General features: G+C 38.1%; 2 protein-coding genes across 2 annotated transcripts in view; one reads left to right on the plus strand and one right to left on the minus strand.

The window, feature by feature from the left end:
* The window catches only part of RS1 (retinoschisin 1), a 284554-nt gene that overhangs the window by 94828 nt on the left and 170359 nt on the right, over window positions 1-19367 (minus strand). The window lies entirely within an intron of this gene.
* PPEF1 (protein phosphatase with EF-hand domain 1) overlaps window positions 1-19367 on the plus strand; it is a 121979-nt gene that overhangs the window by 70594 nt on the left and 32018 nt on the right. Inside the window, exons 8-9 of the mRNA XM_075999172.1 lie at window positions 15131-15297; window positions 18158-18194. Coding sequence (XP_075855287.1) covers window positions 15131-15297; window positions 18158-18194 — 204 coding nt within the window. The remainder of the gene's footprint in view (window positions 1-15130; window positions 15298-18157; window positions 18195-19367) is intronic.

Consider the following 19367-nt stretch of genomic DNA (forward strand, 5'->3'; position numbering starts at 1 on the left):
AGTTCCAAGTTGCTTTCTTCTGTCCTATGATTCACCATCTCTGGGCTTGGTTGCTCTTCCCATGCTATGACTCCTCTCCATTTATTGCATTTTGGTTGTGAGATCCAGCACAGAGAATACAAAGCAGCTTGGCCGGCATGGAGCTTCTCCACATTTCCTTGATTGGATTTCTTTCTCTCTCTAAGCCAAGAGTTACAGCCTGAATGTTTACTTCTGGGATGACTGACTGCATATAGAAAACTGATCCTGAGGTCCCTGCCTTTACATTAGTATCTATTTATACTGATCTTCTGAATGTCCCTTTTTGATTAATGTGTTTACTGCCTACCTACGCTGTCATCCCCACAACTAGCATGTCAAGTAATAGGGCATAGCATAGGTGACTCAGATGGGTTGAAAGGAAATATATTCTGATTGTTATGATGACCAATTATTTCCATGCTTTGAGACTATGAGAACTTGAGTGAGCCACAAAACCTCCATGAACCTCAATTTTTTTTTTCTGCTGAAATATTATCTTGAGCTTCCACCCTGTAAGAGGTTTTCTTATAGCTAAAATAACATAAATATCCAAAGGTATATTTTAAAGTAATAAATTACAATAGAGATGCAAGGTTTTCATTTCATTCATTCAGAATGGAGTCTTGGCAGAGAATGGGATAGGTCAAACCAGGAGTGGGTGAATGGAGCTGGCACTTGGGAAGAGATTCCACTGTGACTGCAGGAGGCCTAAGCAAGGATGTAGAACATGATAGCCAGAGAAGGGTCAGAGGAAGTGGGAGGCTGCCCAGGTAGTAGGCAGTCCAGGCAAAGGTTTGCTGGCAGGGAGCTGAGGGTGTTGGTAAAGAGCAATTCTGGATGTCAGCCCTAGAATCCATCCAAGCTAGGTAGGCCAGGATGGGCCAGTCAACTGGAAGAAGTGGGAGGATTCAAGGGTTGAAATGCTGTCTGACTGGGTCAGGGAGCCGGCTGACTAGGCCAAGGGCCTTAGGAAGCAGGATGTGTGGGCACAGTAGGGGGAGTAGTCCTAGGAGATGAGAGGGCCCAAGGTGGGGTCCAGAACATGGGTGGCCAAAGTGAGTGAAAGAGAATATTGGAGATGGGGTGGGCAAGGGCCTGGAAAGCAGGTGTGGTAAATGGGTTGGCCACATGGACTGAGAGATGAGGAGCAGGGGAAGAAAGTCTAGTCAGAGGTCATGGGCCTGAAAGGAGGGTGGCAGAGTATTGGTCTATCAGTGGCTCTGAGAACAAGTAGACTCTCCCCTGCTCTTGACCCTGAGGTATGTGCCCTGGGGAGGAATACTCATTCCTTTGAGAGGGCTGCAGGACTCAGGAGTTCCATAGCGCCCTAAAGGGAGGCCCAGATTTATGGGGAGAAGTCTCTCTGAATGAGTTGAAGGTGGAAGGGAGTTTATTTACCAGGAAATAGGGATGCTACTGGCCACATTGGAAAGCCCTGGAAGGAACGGTGAGAGGAAGCCAAGGAATTGTACAGTTTAGCGAATGGGGTTTGTTTAACTTAGTACATAGCTCCACACCGAATGTTCAGAAAGTTCACTCCTGCTGTTGTTGACAATTACAACCCAAGGAAGGAGAAGGAAGCAGGGGGATCTGGAAAGCAACAACAAAAAATATAGTAATTCTTTCTCTAGAGGCTTTGGGAAAGATATAAAAGGGAAAATAGTTGAGTAAATTACATTGGGAAAGTAGTCACTAAATTCCAAGGCATTTAGAAAAGAAAATTTCTTTAGAGGTAGTTAAAGATATTAAGGTGCGATCAGGGATAGGACTCTGGAGTAGACAGATGAGAAGGGAGAGAATTCCGACATGTTTCTTTAATTTCGTCAGCAAAACTATATGAAGCATATAAAACTGGAAGGTGCTAATGTAAAGATTGAACAGGAGGAGGTGGGTGGTAAGAAGTACTATAAAAAGAACCGAAGGTGAAAATATAGCATTCAAATGGAAGCAAGAAATATTTTGAGAGCTAACCAATGACAGTGTTCAGGAAGTGGAGATTGCCAGCCCAGTGATGAAAGAGTAGGGCACTATTATATTTGGGGATGGATTTGGGTAGAGAGAGGTGAGAGAGATGCTCGGAAAACAGAAATATGCAAGAGCCATGAATTAGAATTCTGGCAGGCTTGGGTGGGAAGAAAGTAAAATATATCTTAGATGTGGAGTGAACCACATATACTAGGATCTTGATATTGCCTGGCTTAAGAGGAGAAACTGAGGGAAGAGCCATTGATGACAGCAAGGTATGACAAGATCTCTGAAAAGAGATCTGAGGTACAACATGAAGACTATAGGGAGTAAAATTGTATTGTATTTGGGATTCATGTTAAATGAGTAGATTTTAGCTGCTCTTGCCACAAAAACAAAAAAATGGGTAACTATGTAAGGTGATGGGTATGTTGATTTGCTTCATTCTAGTAACATTTTTACTATCTATCTGTATTCCATAACATCATGTTGTATACCTTAAATATACACAATAACATTTATTTTTAAAAAAGAAAATAGCAACTATGATCAAGCAGTGGGGGAAAAAGCTGATCAACAGTATCATTAGTATTTTCAACAGTGGTACAGCAAAAACCCCTGAAACTGTATTATTATTTTAGAGGAATGTGTGATGAGTGAATAAAGATGTTACTTTCTCTTATTAAAAAAAGAAGAAGAAGAAGAAAAAGGAAACTGCAAAGGTGCTATAGATAATGGTATCTGAGAAGGGAGAACGCCATGGTGAACCTGCGATGATGGTGCCGGCTCCCTTAGCTTATGGCAAATGAGTGTCCTAAGTTACAGGCAGTGAAATGAAAGGGCAGGGCACAGAGATGTCTGAGGAAGCTCAGACCATCTGATGATCTCTAACTTGGCAAAGTCAGCATTTTTCCCTTTTCTGTCTCATTTTTTGTCTGCAGTTTAAATACAGAATGCTATTAATAGATTGCACTAGTGCGCTGTGGCCTAGAAGCATGAACTGTTCTGGAAACAGTGTTTCTGTAGGGATACAAATGACAGTAATACCCCACCTATTCAGATGTCAAACTTCAGTCTACTTTCTTTATCTTCACTTATCACTCATATGGTTCCAAACCCGGAATTAAGTAAAAAGGGGCTCTGAGAGCTCGAAATAGTTGTCACAAATCCAATGAACTTTACTCACAGGACAAGCTCTAGGCCCTTACTCAAAGACCAGTGAATGCGTACCAGTAAATCCTCCGCTCACGCAAGTTTACGCTTGTCTGGTTACACCCACAGCAGATTAGGGAGTAGGAGGGGAGGAAGAAAAAGTCAGATGTAATGACAGTGATGAAAAGTAAAAGCTCTTCCTGACAGTAAGAGGAAATACAGAACTATAAAAATGTGATAGGAAATAAAGTAGTAATATTCAGTGATCTGGAGCCTGTGTATTATAGGGAAGAGAGTTCTAGACTTCTCAGAAGGGCCTGAGGGGATGTTTACATTGATGAGGCTGCATGGTCAAGAAAGTTTCAAGTTACACAGTGGGTATATACTCTGTTAAGAAGTAAAGGGAACAAATGGCACATTTTAAAAACTCCCAACCATAATGATTAAAGTAATTTTAAACGTATTTTAGCTTTCAAAATAAGCTTCAGTGATCTGGAAAATTCATTTAAGCAATGCTAACAGTATGAGTGAGTGTCATTATTGGGTCTTAGGTATAAGAGGATGAGAGAAGATGAAAAAAGAGAAAAATTAGTTTGAGAAATGAGTAATGAGCCAGGAAAGTAGATGAGCAAAGAAGGAACATCTCAAATGAGGAGAGAGGTGGGGAGTGGTGGATTTCTCTTTGTGGCATCAGATACAAAGGTTGCCTGCTCAGGGATTACAGCAGGTGCATAACTATCACCTAAGCAATCACTTGATTGCTTCAGGAACTGGTAGAATTTCTGTGACAGTCTTTGATTCTCACTGCAATACTTTGTACTCAATGCATCATCAACTCATGGAATCCCAATTACGTGCTAAGTCTGGTTCATTGATAGGAGCCGTGAGGTTGAGTCACGTTAGTGTAGCCACAGGCTCCCGATCTTCTGTTTAGACGTAGCTAGTGGCCATGCTTTACCTTACCTTTATTTTGTTGTTTTTTAAGGGAAACAGAACTTGAATTGTGGAGAATAGTTTGGTAAACTACATTCTGTAGGGGATTTGGGGGGCTATAAGTGAGCAGTTTATATTATACTACGACTAAGTGATTTTTCTCTATCAACTCAAAAGAGAAACCAGGAAAACCTCAGGCTTTGAATTAAAGCAAAATTTTAATCCTTCTTTCAATTCGTGTTTTGCTAGATATTTTCTTCCTCATCAATTCTTTTATACCGTATAGCATGAATAGGCTGTAGGGCTGGGGCCGGGGCTGGACCACGGCCAACCAAGGGCACTGCCTGAAAGGAAGTGATATTATGTTGGGTCACTGAGAAACCTCACCATATCACTCTCTTCATTCAAGTGGTTGGTTTTGTTCAAGACTTTCATTATAAGTGACTGTATGTGAAAGTGAATCTGTCCACTATTTTATTCATTCAATAAACTTTTATCTGGTCCCTATAGTGTTTAGGGTATTATATAAAAAACTATAGGAACATATAAAGATGAACACAAAGTTTTGAAGGCATTGGTGGTATAGTGGTGAGCATCGCTGCCTTCCCAAGTTTATTCATTTCACTTATATTTATTAAACAGTTATTATGAACTAAGTACTCTGCTAAGGGTTGGTGATATAGTATGACTAAGACACAGTTGTTGGCCCCAAAGACATCACAGTTTAATTGAGAAGGTTGGCTGATAAAAAGACAAGATGGTTTAGGGTGGGACATGTTATATATGGGCTAAGCATGAAACTCCAAGGGAGCACATCGGCAGAGCACCTAACCCTTTGGAAGACTTCCTAGAAGAAGTAACATTTCTGACAATCCCGTCAAAGAATTTTAGTAATTTCGTAAGTGCCTAAATCTTGAAAGAATGTTTTAGAGGATCAGGAGAGATTTTATTCTCATATACTTTCTGTAGTACACTGTAATAAATGATGGGATTTGTTATCAGTGATCATTTTTAATTGGTTGTTTTGAAACTGTGGTTTCTTAATATTTGTTGTCCTTAAAAATTGTGCCAGTTAGCATCTTAATACTAAGTGAGACATTTTCAGTTCGAATTCCCATCTGGGTTTGAAAAGGATTCTTCCCCCTTGGGTACCACACTCTTAACCATGACAAACCTTTGCTAAAAGGGCATCTCAACTTTACATGGCTTCAAATATAATTTTATCATCAAGTGAAGCAATTTACATATCATTAGTTAGGTCATATTTTTAGATTTTATTTTCTGAAAAGGTTAATTTTAATCAGCCACTTTTGCTTAATTAGAGTGACCAATTTGAAATACTTCATTCAGTATCTCAGCCTTGCTAAAATTACAAGACATTTTCCTCACTGAATAGAAAGATTGACATTTTAGATCAAGTATTGGCAGATTATTATAGTTTGTTAAATTGATGCTGTGTGTGGCAACCTCCTGAAACTGAAAAAGAGATGCACATGGACAGAGAGAAGCTAATTAACTTTTAATCCTGTGGGTGTCTTACTGATGCTGTCCAGGGGAAGCCATGCCACCTTGTTTTCCTTTTTGTTCTCTCTTCCCCACCATCCTCCATCCCCCATGTCCATAATTTTCCAGCTGTGAAGGTAATCAAACATTTTCCTTATTCTCTATCACTGATATGCTTCATGTTGCCACAGTGGTTCATTTTTTTCCTTTTGAAATTAAGGCAGTATGTTACAGTTGGAAGAACAGACCTTTGAATTAGGGTTTGCAAGAGAAATAACAAAGTAATGTGGAGTTGAGGTTCAGAGGTTACTGCTTGATGTGCCTTGAGGAAATGTCCAAATACATTCAGATAACTTCCAGATGCCTGTTGTAAAATGTTTCAGTAGGAAATAGGTGAGATGATAAGGAAACATCTTGTTTTTTTGTTTGTATTGAAGTTAATTGATGTGGTCTGCTATTTTTTCCCCCTGCAGGTCATCTGAATGCTGTTCAGAGATATAGTTACTCTGAGTTTTCTGTATCTGTCAACTTAATCTCCATGCATAGATGATTTGTTGTATATCAGCTGCAGAATGAACTAGAGGGCTTGGTTCACCAGAACTGAGTGAAGGCTGAGTTATGGCATGAGTTTTTGCTTCTTTGAAGGAAACCCAGGGAAATCTCAGTAGCCAGAAGCCTAAATATCCTAGAGACTTGTGTCCCAAGAAACGAGTTCCACATCGTTCTGCTTTTCAGTACCTTTATTATTCTAAGACTAAAAGGATTCAAACCCAGACTATATAAAGTGATATGCCTAATCATGAACCAATACGACAGATCTTATATTAATATACCCAAGTAAGTATTCTGTCTTTGAAGTGGTTGCCTTGAGAAGCTTAACACTTAGAGGAGGTCAGTATACATTTAGGATTCCTTTTAGAATCATTTTTAGAGACTGTGACACATTCTGTTAAATGAGCTTCATTATCACAAATCTTAGTCTTTGGAAGATGTGTGATTTTTTGAAAAGGTTAAAACTTGTTGTGTGTAAAGTGTGCTATATAAGGATGGCCTAGCTGATCATTACTATTTTTGGCTTAAAATGAGGTTCAGCTAAAGAAATGCATTATTCTTTGCTCTTAGAGGTGAACTAAGACTTAGGTAGCAAAGAATCCACCTACAACAAAGTTTGGTTTAACTGGAGATAAGAAATTTTGGTACAAGAAAATCTGCATCAAAGTGGAAAAGATGTTTATCATCCAAACATAATAAATACAACGTTAGACTGTTTAATGCTTTCCTCAAATTTTGAAATTAAGGTTATGCTGGTTTCATAAAATGAATTGGAGAGATTTTCATCTTTTTCTAATTGTCAGGAATAAGAAAATCCTTGGATCTCAAACTCAAACTTGGCTATACGTTGCAATTACCCAAGTGATTCTAATGTGTAGCTAAGGTTGTAAATCAGGAGTTTAAATAAAATTAAAACTATTTACTCTTAAAAACTGAGATAGTTCCACCATAAAGCCACAGGGGGCCCATGTACTGCTCAAGTTTTCTACTTGTTTTGAATCAGTTTTGGTAGTTTCTAATTTTCAAGGAAATAATCCATTTCTCTATACTGTAAAAATACACTGCCATAGATGTCAATAGTGTATATATATATATATATATATATATATATATATATATACACACACACACATATATATACACACACACACATACACACACACATACATATATATAATTCTTTTATTTATGTCTCTACATCTTTATGTCTTTTTCAAAATCTTCATCTTACCTTTTTTCATTCTTTTTTACTTAATCCTCAATCAGATTCATGATGGATTTATCAATTTTATCAGTTCTTTCAAAAAACCAGCATTTAGATTTATATATCTTTTCTTTTTGTTTGTTTTCTATTCCTTGATTTCAGTTTTTTTTATTTGATTGGCTTTATTGTTCTTTTTCTTAAGATGAATACAGTCTTTTATGCACATCTTCTTTTTTTTTTTTTCTTTTGACAGAATGACTTTTTTTCTTTTTTTTTTTATTTCGGCATTTATGGGGGTACAGATTTTAAGGTTTCAATAAATGCCCATTTCCCCCCCTCCCCCCAAAAGTCTGAGTCTCCATCATGACCATCCCCCAGATGGTGCACATCTCACTCATTATGTATGTATATACCCGCCCCCCTCCCCCCTCCCACCTGCCCAATACCCTATTACTGTAGTACCTATGTGTCCACTTAGGTGCTACTCAGTTAATACCAGTTTGCTGGTGAATATATCTGGTGCTTGTTTTTCCATTCTTGGGATACTTCACTTAGTAGTATGGGTTCCAGCTCTAACCAGGAAAATATAAGATGTGCTATATCACCATTGTTTCTTAGAGCTGAATAGTACTCCATGGTATACATATACCACATTTTATTAATCCATTCTTGGATTGATGGGCACTTGGGCTGTTTCCACAGCCTTGCAGTTATGAATTGTGCTGCTATAAACATTCGAGTGCAGGTGTCTTTTTTGTAGAGTGTCACTGGATCATTTGGGTAGATGCCCAGCAATGGGATTGCTGGATCAAATGGTAGATTCACTTGTATCGCTTTAAGGTATCTCCATATTGCTTTCCACAGAGGTTGAACTAGTTTGCAGTCCCACCAGCAGTGTAGGAGTGTTCCTCTCTCTCCGCAACCACGCCAGCATTTATTGTTTGGAGATTTTTTGATAAAGGCAATTCTCACTGGGGTTAAGTGATATCTCATTGTGGTTTTGATTTGCATTTCCCTGATGATTAGAGATGTTGAGCATTTTTTCATATGTTTGTTGGCCATTCTTCTGTCTTCTTTAGAAAAGTTTCTGTTCAAGTCCTTTGCCCACTTTTTAATGGGGTTATTTGATTTTTTCTTCCTGATTTTCGTGAGTTCTAAGTATATTCTAGTTATCAGTCCCTTATCGGATGCATAGGATGCAAAAATTTTCTCCCATTCTGTAGGTTGTCTGATTACTTTCATGACTATTTCTTTGGCTGTGCAGAAGCTTTGTAGTTTGATCATGTCCCATTTATTTATTTTTGTTGCTGCTTTGATTGCCTTTGGGGACTTCTTCATAAACTCTTTGCCCAGGCCGATGTCTAGGAGAGTGTTTCCAACTTTTTCCTCTAGAGTTCTAATAGTTTCATACCTTAGGTTTAAGTCTGTTATCCAGCGTGAGTTGGTTTTTGTGAGAGGTGAAAGGTGTGGGTCCTGTTTTAGCCTTCTACAGGTGGCTATCCAGTTTTCCCAGCACCATTTATTGAAGAGGGATTCTTTTCCCCAGCGTATTTTTTTGTCTGCTTTGTCAAAGATTAGATGGCTATATGAGGATGGTTTTATATCAGGATTCTCACATCTGTTCCACTGGTCAATATTCCTATTTTGTGCCAATACCATATTAATTTAATTACTACAGCTTTGTAGTATAGTTTGATATGTAGCATATTAATGCCTCCCATTTTGTTTTTGTTGCCTGGAATTGCTCTTGATATTCGGGGTCTTCTTTGGTTCCATACAAAGCGTAAAATTATTTTTTCTATATCTGTGAAGAATGCTGATGGGATTTTTTTTTTTATGGTACAATTTCTTAGGCTTTATTGTTTATTATATTTCCCACCCAAATTTCACATATGCATATCAGTAGCAATGATAAAATATTAACCTTTGTGTTTCTAGCCACTGATATTTTTTTTTCCGGCATATTATGGGGGTACAGATTTTAAGGTTTCAATAAATGCCCATTTCCCCCCTCCCCCCAAATTATTTTTTCTATATCTGTGAAGAATGCTGATGGGATTTTAATAGGTATTGCATTGAATCTGTAGATCAGTTTGGGTAGTATAGACATTTTGATGATATTGAGTCTGCCGATCCACGAGCATGGTATGGATTTCCATCTGTTTACATCCTCTGCTATTTCCTTCCTCAGTGTTTCATAGTTCTCCCTGTAGAGGTCTTTTACCTCCTTGGTTAAGTATATTCCTAGGTACTTTAATTTCTTTGTTGCTATTGTGAAGGGAATTGAGTCTTTGATTTGGTTCTCAATGAGATTGTTGTTGGCGTATATGAATGCCTCTGATTTCTGTGTATTGATTTTGTATCCTGAGACTTTACTAAATTAATTGATCAGTTCCAGGAGTTTCTTGGTTGAATCTTTGGGGTTTTCTAGATACAATATCATATCATCAGCAAACAGTGAAAGTTTGATCTCTTCTGCCCCTATTTGGATACCTTTGATTCCATTTTCCTGTCTGATTGCTGTAGCCAAGACTTCCAGCACTATGTTGAACAGAAGTGGAGATAGTGGGCAGCCTTGTCTGGTTCCAGTTCTAAGTGGGAATGCTTTCAGTTTTTCCCCATTCAGTATGATGTTGGCTATGGGTCTGTCATATATGGCTTGTATCATTTTTAGGTATGTCCCTTCTATGCCTATTTTCTTAAGTGTTCGTATCATGAAAGGGTGTTGAATTTTGTCAAAAGCTTTTTCTGCATCTATTGAAAGAATCATGTGGTCTTTGTTTTTGCTTCTGTTTATGTGGTGAATTGCATTTATAGATTTACGTATGTTGAAGCATCCCTGCATCCCTGGGATGAAGCCCCCTTGGTCGTGGTGGATTATTTTTTTGATAAGTGTCTGGATTCGGTTAGCTAAGATTTTGTTGAAAATTTTTGCATCTATATTCATTAGGGATATTGGTCTGTAGTTTTCATTTTTTGTTGCATCCTTTCCTGGTTTTGGTATCAGAGTAATATTCGCTTCATAAAAGGTGTCGGGGAGGTTTCCGTTCTTCTCGATGTTGTGGAATAGTTTCTGCAAGATAGGTACTAGTTCTTCTTTGTAAGTGTGGTAAAATCCAGGTGTGAAGCCATCTGGACCGGGACTTTTCTTTTTAGGGAGATTTTTAATTGCTGTTTCTATTTCAGCTGTTGAGATTGGTCTGTTCAGGGAATCTATTTCTTCCTGGTTGAGCCTAGGGAGGCTGTGTGTTTCTAGAAATTTGTCCATTTCCTCCACATTTTCCAGTTTGTGTGCATAAAGATTTTTGTAGTATTCATAAATTGTATCTTGTATCTCTTTGGGATCAGTTGTGATATCTCCTTTTTTGTTCCTGATGGAGCTTATTAGAGATTTCTCTTTTCTGCTTTTCGTTAGCTTAGCCAATGGTGTGTCAATTTTGTTTATTTTTTCAAAGAACCAACTTTTTGTTTTATTAATCTCCTGAATAGCTTCCCTGTTTTCAATTTCGTTTAGTTCTGATTTGATCTTGTTGATTTCACTTCTTGTGCTGGGTTTGGGGTTGGTCTGCTCTTCTTTTTCCAGCTCTTTGAGTCGTTTCATTAGATTGTCTATTTGTATGCACATCTTCTTTAATAATGAAGCCATATAAGGCTATGTATCTTTTCTAATTTTAGTTTTGACTGAGCCTTCTACTGAAGTTTGCTTTTAATTTTTTCTTTGATTCAGTGCATATTAACACTACAATTTTTAATTCCAAGGATCTTAATTCAAGAAGCTATAATTTTTTTGATCACATTTTTTGAGAATGTGTCCTATAAAATGTTTCTTATTTTTAATGTGTTTTCTTTGAAGTCAAGTACAACATTGAGTCTCATAAAGGCTCTATGGACATATGAAAAATTAATTGTGCAGTTGACCCTTGAACAGTGGGGGGGGTAGGGACACCATCCCCCATGCAGTTAAAAATCCACGTATAAATTTTGACTCCCCTAAAACTTAACTACTAATAGCCTACTGTTGACTGGAAGCCTTACTGATAACATAAACAGTTGATTAACACATATTTTGTATGTTATATGCATTATATACTGTATTCCTACAGTAAAGCAAGCTAGAGAAAGGAAAATGTGATTAAGAAAATCATAAGAGAAAATACATTTACTATTCATTAAATGGAAGTAAATCATCATAAAGGTCTTAATCCTCATTGTCTTCATGTTGAATAGGCTGAGGAGGAAGAGGAAGAGGTGTTGGTCTTGTTGTCTCAGAAGTGGCGGAGGCAGAAGAAAATTTATGCATAAGTGGACCTGAGCAGTTCAAACCCATGTTGTTCAAGGTCAACTGTATTCTCTATTTGTAGTATACAAAGTTCTTCACATATATATTAAATCAAGTTTATTGGTTATAATTATATGTTGCAAGGTTCATTGTTCACATTTGTATTCTTTCCTCTTGGTCTTTCCCTGGCTTGAAGACCTTTTATTATTACCATTGTTATTTAGTTAAAGTATTTTCTTAAGTGTTTTCCTTTATGGGACATGTGAATGCTATCTTCTATGAATGCAGGAGCTTTGTATTATTTACTTCCGTGTTCCTACCACTCAAAACTGTGGTACATAACAAGCAATCAATATATGTTCACTGTTTTTGTGGTATTAGATTACTACATAATCCCATATGTCTTTCTTCCAGCCTAAACATTTATGTTGTTCGTGATGTTTAATCCCTTGTACAAGTGCAGATATTTTTCTATCTCCCTGAGAAGTTAATGTCTTGGCCAATATAGAATTCTTGGTTCTTAGTCCTTTTTTTTCCTTTAATTTGTAGGTTTTATTCTACCATCTCCTACCTCCCAGCTATTGCAGATGAGAAGTCTGGTGTTAGGCTGATTTTTTTTTCCCTTTGCTCTTTCTGTCTGGCTTCTTCTAAGACTTTTTACCAGATAATAGGAATTCCCTCCATCTCTATCAATTGTGCATAGAAGTCATGAGTTCTTTCAAACTTCAAGCTGAAGTCTCTTTTTAACCAGAGAAAATTTCCTCTCTTATTTTTGTAATTGTTGCCTCTTCTCCATCTGTTCCTTTTTCCCTATTTTGGAATGCTTATTATTGGCATATTAGGTCTCTTGGCTCTTACTTATTCTTCTTGATTTCCATCATTTGCTTTTTGCTCTGTGTGAGAGATTTTTCATCTGCTTGCTCTTTCAGGTCAGTAATGCATTTTCCCAACCATTCTTTCTTTTAGTTAGCTTTAATCCATTGATATTTTAAATTTGAATAGCATATTCTTAATGCCAAGAATTGTTAACTTTTTGCTCTTTATTTTATGCTTCTCTTATTATTATTTAAAAAATAAAGTGGTGCTCTGTTTTCTCCAGCAGTCCTGTTTCATTAGGGGCCATCTGCTTTAGCAGATCTGACTGGTCTGTCTCTCTCTGGCTGCTGGATCCTCTTAAGTACCAGCTTATTTCAATTTTCTATTTTCTGCTTAAGCTAGGTTAAGCCTTTCCATAGTTGGCAGCATAACATTTTCTACTCCTTCATCAAGAGTGTGAAAGGAACTATCTGTATTTCTAGGTGCTCCTGAATGCAAGTATTCCTGTTTTTTAGCTTCAGGGACGTGGAAGTTTTCTTATACTTTTTCTAGTAAGATTCAACATTTCAATTCCCCCCAACCAGGACCATGCATGCACATGCTCTGAGGCAGAGCCACCCCCTTAATCAAGTGTCCACAAATCTCCTCAGGTCTAGTTCTTCCATGTTCTCACCCCACGGCTCTCTCCTGCTGCTCCTCTAGCCTCCTTGAGACCTGGACATCCAACAGAGTCTATAGCCTTTGACACTCTTCAGGTTCCTCCAGTTTACCTGTCCCAGCCAGCTGAAGCTGGGGGGAGGAAAAGTATCAAAGATCAGAGATGCAGAATCCTTCCCCTTTTCTTGAAGTCTTGGTGAGCAATAGCCTATAATTTTACAGCTGCTTTATACACTCTAAGCACAATGTGAATAAGGTTACATGATATAAGAAAATGTAAATATTGAAATCTTAGAATTAGAAGTAACATGAAGGTCATAATAAAATGAATCTCTTGCTTTATAGTTTTTATGCAATTTTATACACATAGTATCATTTGAGTTCCAAAATAGTCCTGGGTGGTAAGTATGGAAGTTATCATCCCCATTTTACAGAGGAGAAAGGGATAGGTCATAAAGGTTAAATGACTTGTCCCGGGACACATGGGTAAAAGTGGAGCTGGACTAGAGAATTAGTTGTCTTATGTCACTGCCGGTTTGTTTGTTTGCTATCAATTGCCTTCAGAACATCTTATATTGCATAAATGGTTTCTAGAATCTCTAAGTTATATGTTATAACCTGTATTATATTTTTTCAACTATTTCTATTATACCAATATGAACAATTTAACATGTATATAAATAGTATGATGTTGACTATAAAGTAATAAGATTTTCTTATATAATTTGAAATCTAGCAAAGGAGGAATTTGAAAATAGATTGAAAAAGGTTAATATATCAGAATATGTATATTATTTCATGAAGGTAACTTTTTTGAAGGAAAACATGTATTTCACTTTACGAGTACTTAAATTTTTCTTTCTGTGATGTGTTTTTAAAACATTTGGATTTGGCCAGGCATGGTGGCTCATGCCTATAATCCCAGTGCTTTGAGAGGCCAAGGTGGGAGGATTGCTTGAAGCCTGGAGTTTGAGACCAGCCTGGGCAATATAGCAAGACCCTATCTCTACAAAAATTAAAAAATAATTAGCTAGCATGGTGACACATACTTGTAGTCCCAGCTACTCAGGAGGCTGAGGTGGGAGGATCACTTGAGCCCAAAAGTTCAAGGTTGCAGTGAACTATATCATGCCAATGCACTCCAGCCTGAGTGGCAGAGCAAGACTCTGTCTATAAAAAAATAGAATAAAAAAATTTGGATTTGTCTTACTGTACAGTAGAAGCCATGCAATAGGGAAATCAGGCATGACATTGAGAAAACATAACCATGTTACATTTGTTTTGTTTTAGAGTTTTGTAGTGTAGGATTAAACAAATTAATAGCTATTATAAAGACCAGACCTTTGTCCTGATCTTAGCTCCTTTGTGTGTTAACACTATGTTTAAAAGTATTGTCCCATACTCAAGAGTGATATTAAAAATATTTAGCAAGTAATATGGCCTGGTCAGTGATCATACAGAATACATGCCAGCTATACACACCTGGTGTTATATCAATGTGCTGGCTGAATATCAGCCCTGAGCACAGTCACATTGCGTAGCTTCTTTCACTGGGTACTTTCATATCCATTCTCTCAGGTGAACTGAGGAGAGTTATCCCCTTTTTGCAAATTGAGGGAATCACAGCCCTAAGAAGTTAAACACGGGGCCCCTTAGAATAAAAGATTTCTGGTTCTTAGTTTAGTGTCCTTCCTTGGGTAGAAGTTTCCTTCTTTTCAGGGGAGAAGGAAGAGATGAGAGCAGCCATTTTTGATAGGACAAATATCAGCTTCTTTCAGAGAGAACCCATAATAGGTGGTGGGTAGAATGAGCAACCTCTGCTGCCCCCTGAAATCCTCCTGTCCCAAGCTAATTCTTTACTTCCAGGTCCCTTGCAGAAGAAGCCTGCCCTAGAAGAGTGAAACTAACTCTAACAGGTGAGCAGATTTTTCTCAGTGGAAGAATCTGGCTCAGCCTCTTCTCTCCATATTCACAGGAACATTATACACAAAGCCTTCCTTCAAAAGTACATTCTTTTAATTGTTTTTTCATCTTTCCTCCTTCCACAGAATGGTCTCCCCTCAGAGAGCAACCCATATATTTTTAATGGTGATTTTGTAGATCGAGGAAACAATTCCATGGAGGTCCTAATGATCCTGTTTGTGAGTTTTCTTGTCTATCCCAATAACGTGCACTTGAACAGAGGGAACCATGAAGATTTTATGATGAATCTGAGGTAACCCAGGCCTTTAGATTTCTTCTTTTGTTTCCCTCGCTGGAAAAAAAAATGCTGCCATGTTTAGTTCCTAATAGAGAGTTAGAGGTAAAGGTAGAGAAGGCAAGATGAGGGGAATCTCAAGGAAAACCTCACTGCTTACCCCTATTTACCACCCCCCCATCTTCTACCGAGTATCTGTTGTTCTGAAGTTCCCTTTCCATCTTCGAGTTCTATTCTTCCTTCTTCTTTCTGTTATATTCTTTCTCTTGCTTCATGCCCACCCTTCACAGGTCAAATTGTGTGTTGGGTAGTTGTGTTAGGCCGGGTTTGGAGGTGTGGTACATTCTATGAGCAGACTTGGATGGAATCATTCTGTTGCTACTCTTGGCTTGCCTCAGATGTTGTCTCAGAAACTGGTACCATGTTTTTCACTGATGTGTGTATTTTTTTATGGCATGGTAATTGCTTCTGGCATAGTTGTTCATAAACATTTGAGAACAGCTGTAACATAGCATTTCAACTATCTGACTCACTGGAAATTTGAGAAATGAAGATTGGTTAGATGGTTTAAGAATTTTTGCTGAAAGGCACAGTAGGTGACAAATGTTCCTTTTTCCCTTCTTTCTTCTTTTTCTTTTCTTTAAAAAAATCTTTTATTTTATGAAAAATAGAAATCAATTTGCTGTAGGGCAGTAGGATGTTAAGAAAATCATGCTTTTGATCCTTGGCTTTTAGATGCTTTGATCAAAGCTCAGCAACTGGTTAGTTTTGCCTTTTGGACATTTTTGGCACCTGGCCTGAGTACAGAGTTTCAATTCTGATTCTCAAGATGTGGAAACACAAATGCTAAGACTATAAAGGAAAAAAAATCCCAGGACTATTATCAGAGGCTCATTTATATATTATATAGCTCAGTACTTTGATTTGGGTATGCCGTTTGTCCTTTCATTGTTCAGTTGGCCAGTCATATTTATCTAGTGCCTATAATGATTAATGAAAGAGACATGACTCCTGTCCTCATAGCTTACATCTAGCAGGAAAGACATATATTGAGCAGGTTTTTCAAGTGTGATGAGTGTCAACAGGGTACCCAACCTGCTCTGAGGGTTGATGGAAGGTTCTCCCATAGAAGTATAGCGTTAGCCTGAGTCCTAAAGGATGAATTGGGTAATCAAGAGAGAGCCATTGTGGGGGGATGGGAAACAGTGTTCCTCCATGAGGGGACAACTTATGCAGCACTTAAGACAAGACTTTTTACACTTGAAAGAAGTTCAGGAGGGGCAGGAACATAGACTGAGGGACAGGACGGTGCCTGATAGGGCTGGGGACATGAGAAATGGTTGGATGGTGCAAAGGAATTTGGACTTTCTTCTAAGGACAACAGAATATCATTGAAGAGTATTAAACAGTTTGTGTTTTAAAATGTGGCAGGAAGACTGAGCTGGAGCGGAGCAAGAGTGGATATAGGGAGGTAGATTAGGAAGTAGCTGAAGAGATAGATAATGGCTTCTCACTTAGACGAGGGTAGTGTCAATGGAGATGCACAGAAATGGATTAGAGAAGAGTTCAGGCAATGATGATTTAAGGCTCAGTAACTGGATGTGGGCGAGTTGAAAGAGGAGGGAATCAAGGATGACCTCCACATTCCTTGTTTGAGTTTGGGGGTACAGCAGCATCATTCACTGATAGGAAGAGTGGTTGGGGTGAGGGAAAATGATGAATTCAGTTTGCAGTACGCTGATTTGAGGTGCCATTAAGTAGGCAGTTGAGTAGAGTATGTGTGTCCAGAGATCAGAAATGAAATGTGGCCTAGAACATAGTCCTGTGGTATTGACACTAGATAATAACTGAAGCCCTGGGCAGGGACGAGACTGCTAAGGGAGAACGTGAAGGGAGAAGAGGGCCTAGGACAGAATCTGATGGAACTCCAGCATTTAAGCCACGTAGAGGATAACTGGCAAAGGAGATTCAGAATAGCCAGAAAGGCAGAGGAAAACCAAGAGAGTTTACTCTCACAGAATCCAAGAGGAGAAAAAATTTCCAGAAGGACAGTAAAATCAAAATGTACTTAGTATATCAGAAAGGGTGAAAAAGGTGAGGACTGTAAGATGTCCATTGGATTTAGCAACATGGATACCTTTGGTGAAGACGGAATTAGTCTCGGAAAACGTGTTGCACTGTGGAAGCCTGACTGGACACGATTTTTATGGTAACCTGGAGTGAGTGTGCTGTGTGTACTTCACAGTGTTGAGTCTTAAGGGTACATACTATTATCCTAAAGCAAGGAAAAGTAATTGAAAACATTTTCATCATCAAATCTCTCTTAGCTCTTGCTACTCAGGCATTAAAATTCCTGACACTTTCTATTAAAACCCTCAATACCATTACATGACCTATATCAGAGAGAGCATAAGAAACCAACTTATTATCTTCTAGGGTTTTCTTTGTTTGTTCAGTCTTTTCTTTTTTCCAATCATTTACTATAAGATATAAGATGTCTGAGAAATTCTGTCTAAATGAAAAGCCTCCCTCACAGCTTCCCCCAGCTACCATAGCACACTTCTCTGAATACTTGCAGCATGTTCACAACCTATCACACTCGTCTTGTCTTGTAATTGTTTCATGCAAATCTATCTTCTTTCCCCAACTATATTATAAGTTCCTTGAGGGTAGGGACAATCCTGTTGGTTGTTTTTGTTCTTTTTAATCATACCTAGGCAAAGACTTGGGTAAGTAATAGTTCCAACTGAAGTCTAGTTTCTTGAGTTCTTGGTACTTGCAATAGTGAGGTGGCAAGGGCTCCCCTTCTACATGACTCATGTAAGTGGGAGTTATTAACAGTAATTAAATCGTTTCAATCCCACTGGTTTTTTTTCAGGTATGGCTTCACAAAAGAAATTTTGCATAAATATAAGGTAAGACTCATACTTTTTTTTTTTTTTTTAGATTTCTCTTTGCTGTTTATACATAGAAGTAAAAAAAAAAAAGAGCCAATAATGATGAAACTAATGCTTTAGGAAAGGTGATATGTCAGTTAGTCACAATCCATGCCAATAAAATAAAAACACAGCAGGACACTCTGGCCAAAGTAGACTCTTAGATTTTTTTTTTTTTTTGGTCTGGACTAGCCCAGGCTTTTTCATTGTGACTTTTGTGTAAGTTTTAGCATATATATAAACATATTCCATTACTTTAAAGGTACTTCGGTTTTATTTTACTCAGGTATGGTAAGACACACAGACACAGAAATGACTGTCATGAGGGAAAAGTTTTCTATTCACAGTTCCTTAGAAATAGGAGGCACTGCATGCCACACTGGGAGAAGCTCTTGGGCAGGTACCAGAGTAGGTCAGAAAGCTGAAGGATCAGGGGAAAACAAGGGCAAGAGCCTTTATTGTGGCTTTCTTGTGAGGCAATGAGTGAGGCACCTCAGTGTCATCAGGTTTGGGATTGACTTATACGAGCAATTTCAGCCTGCTCTGGGACATAAGGGTTGCCTTAGTTGTCTGATACCTGGCTCTTAATTTTTTTAAAAAAACAATTCATGTTGAGAGTGGAAAAATGAGGAAATGTTAGCATTTCATATAATTTCTAAAAGTGAAAAATCTTGATTTTTAAAAATTAAAATCTCAATTAATTCATTTGTACCATGTTTCCCCGAAAATAAGACAGGGTCTTATATTTATTTTTCCTCAAGAAGACACCCTAGGGCTTATTTTCAGGGGATCTGTTATTTTTTTAAGTACGGTACAACAATCTACATTTATTCGAATATAGTTAAGTCATCTTCTTCTGGAACATCATCATAACTCTCCAAACCCCGAATTCCATCCTGAATTTCTTGCAACTCTATTTCCTTTAGAACCATTGGCCCCAATCTCTCATGTCGAGCACTAGAGCTCTGATGGGGCAGATGAGAAGGGCTGCTCCTCTTCTTTACGCTCTGCAACGAAATGCATGGGTCGTGCAGTTAGGCTGCGTAGCCACGCCCAGCACTAGGTCTTATTTTGGGGGTAGGGCTTATATTGTGCAAATGCTTAGAAATCCTGCTAGGGTTTATTTTATTTTTCGGGGAAACACGGCATTAT

This window comes from Microcebus murinus, chromosome X (genome assembly GCF_040939455.1).
Source record: "Microcebus murinus isolate Inina chromosome X, M.murinus_Inina_mat1.0, whole genome shotgun sequence".
NCBI classification, from domain to species: domain Eukaryota; kingdom Metazoa; phylum Chordata; class Mammalia; order Primates; family Cheirogaleidae; genus Microcebus; species Microcebus murinus.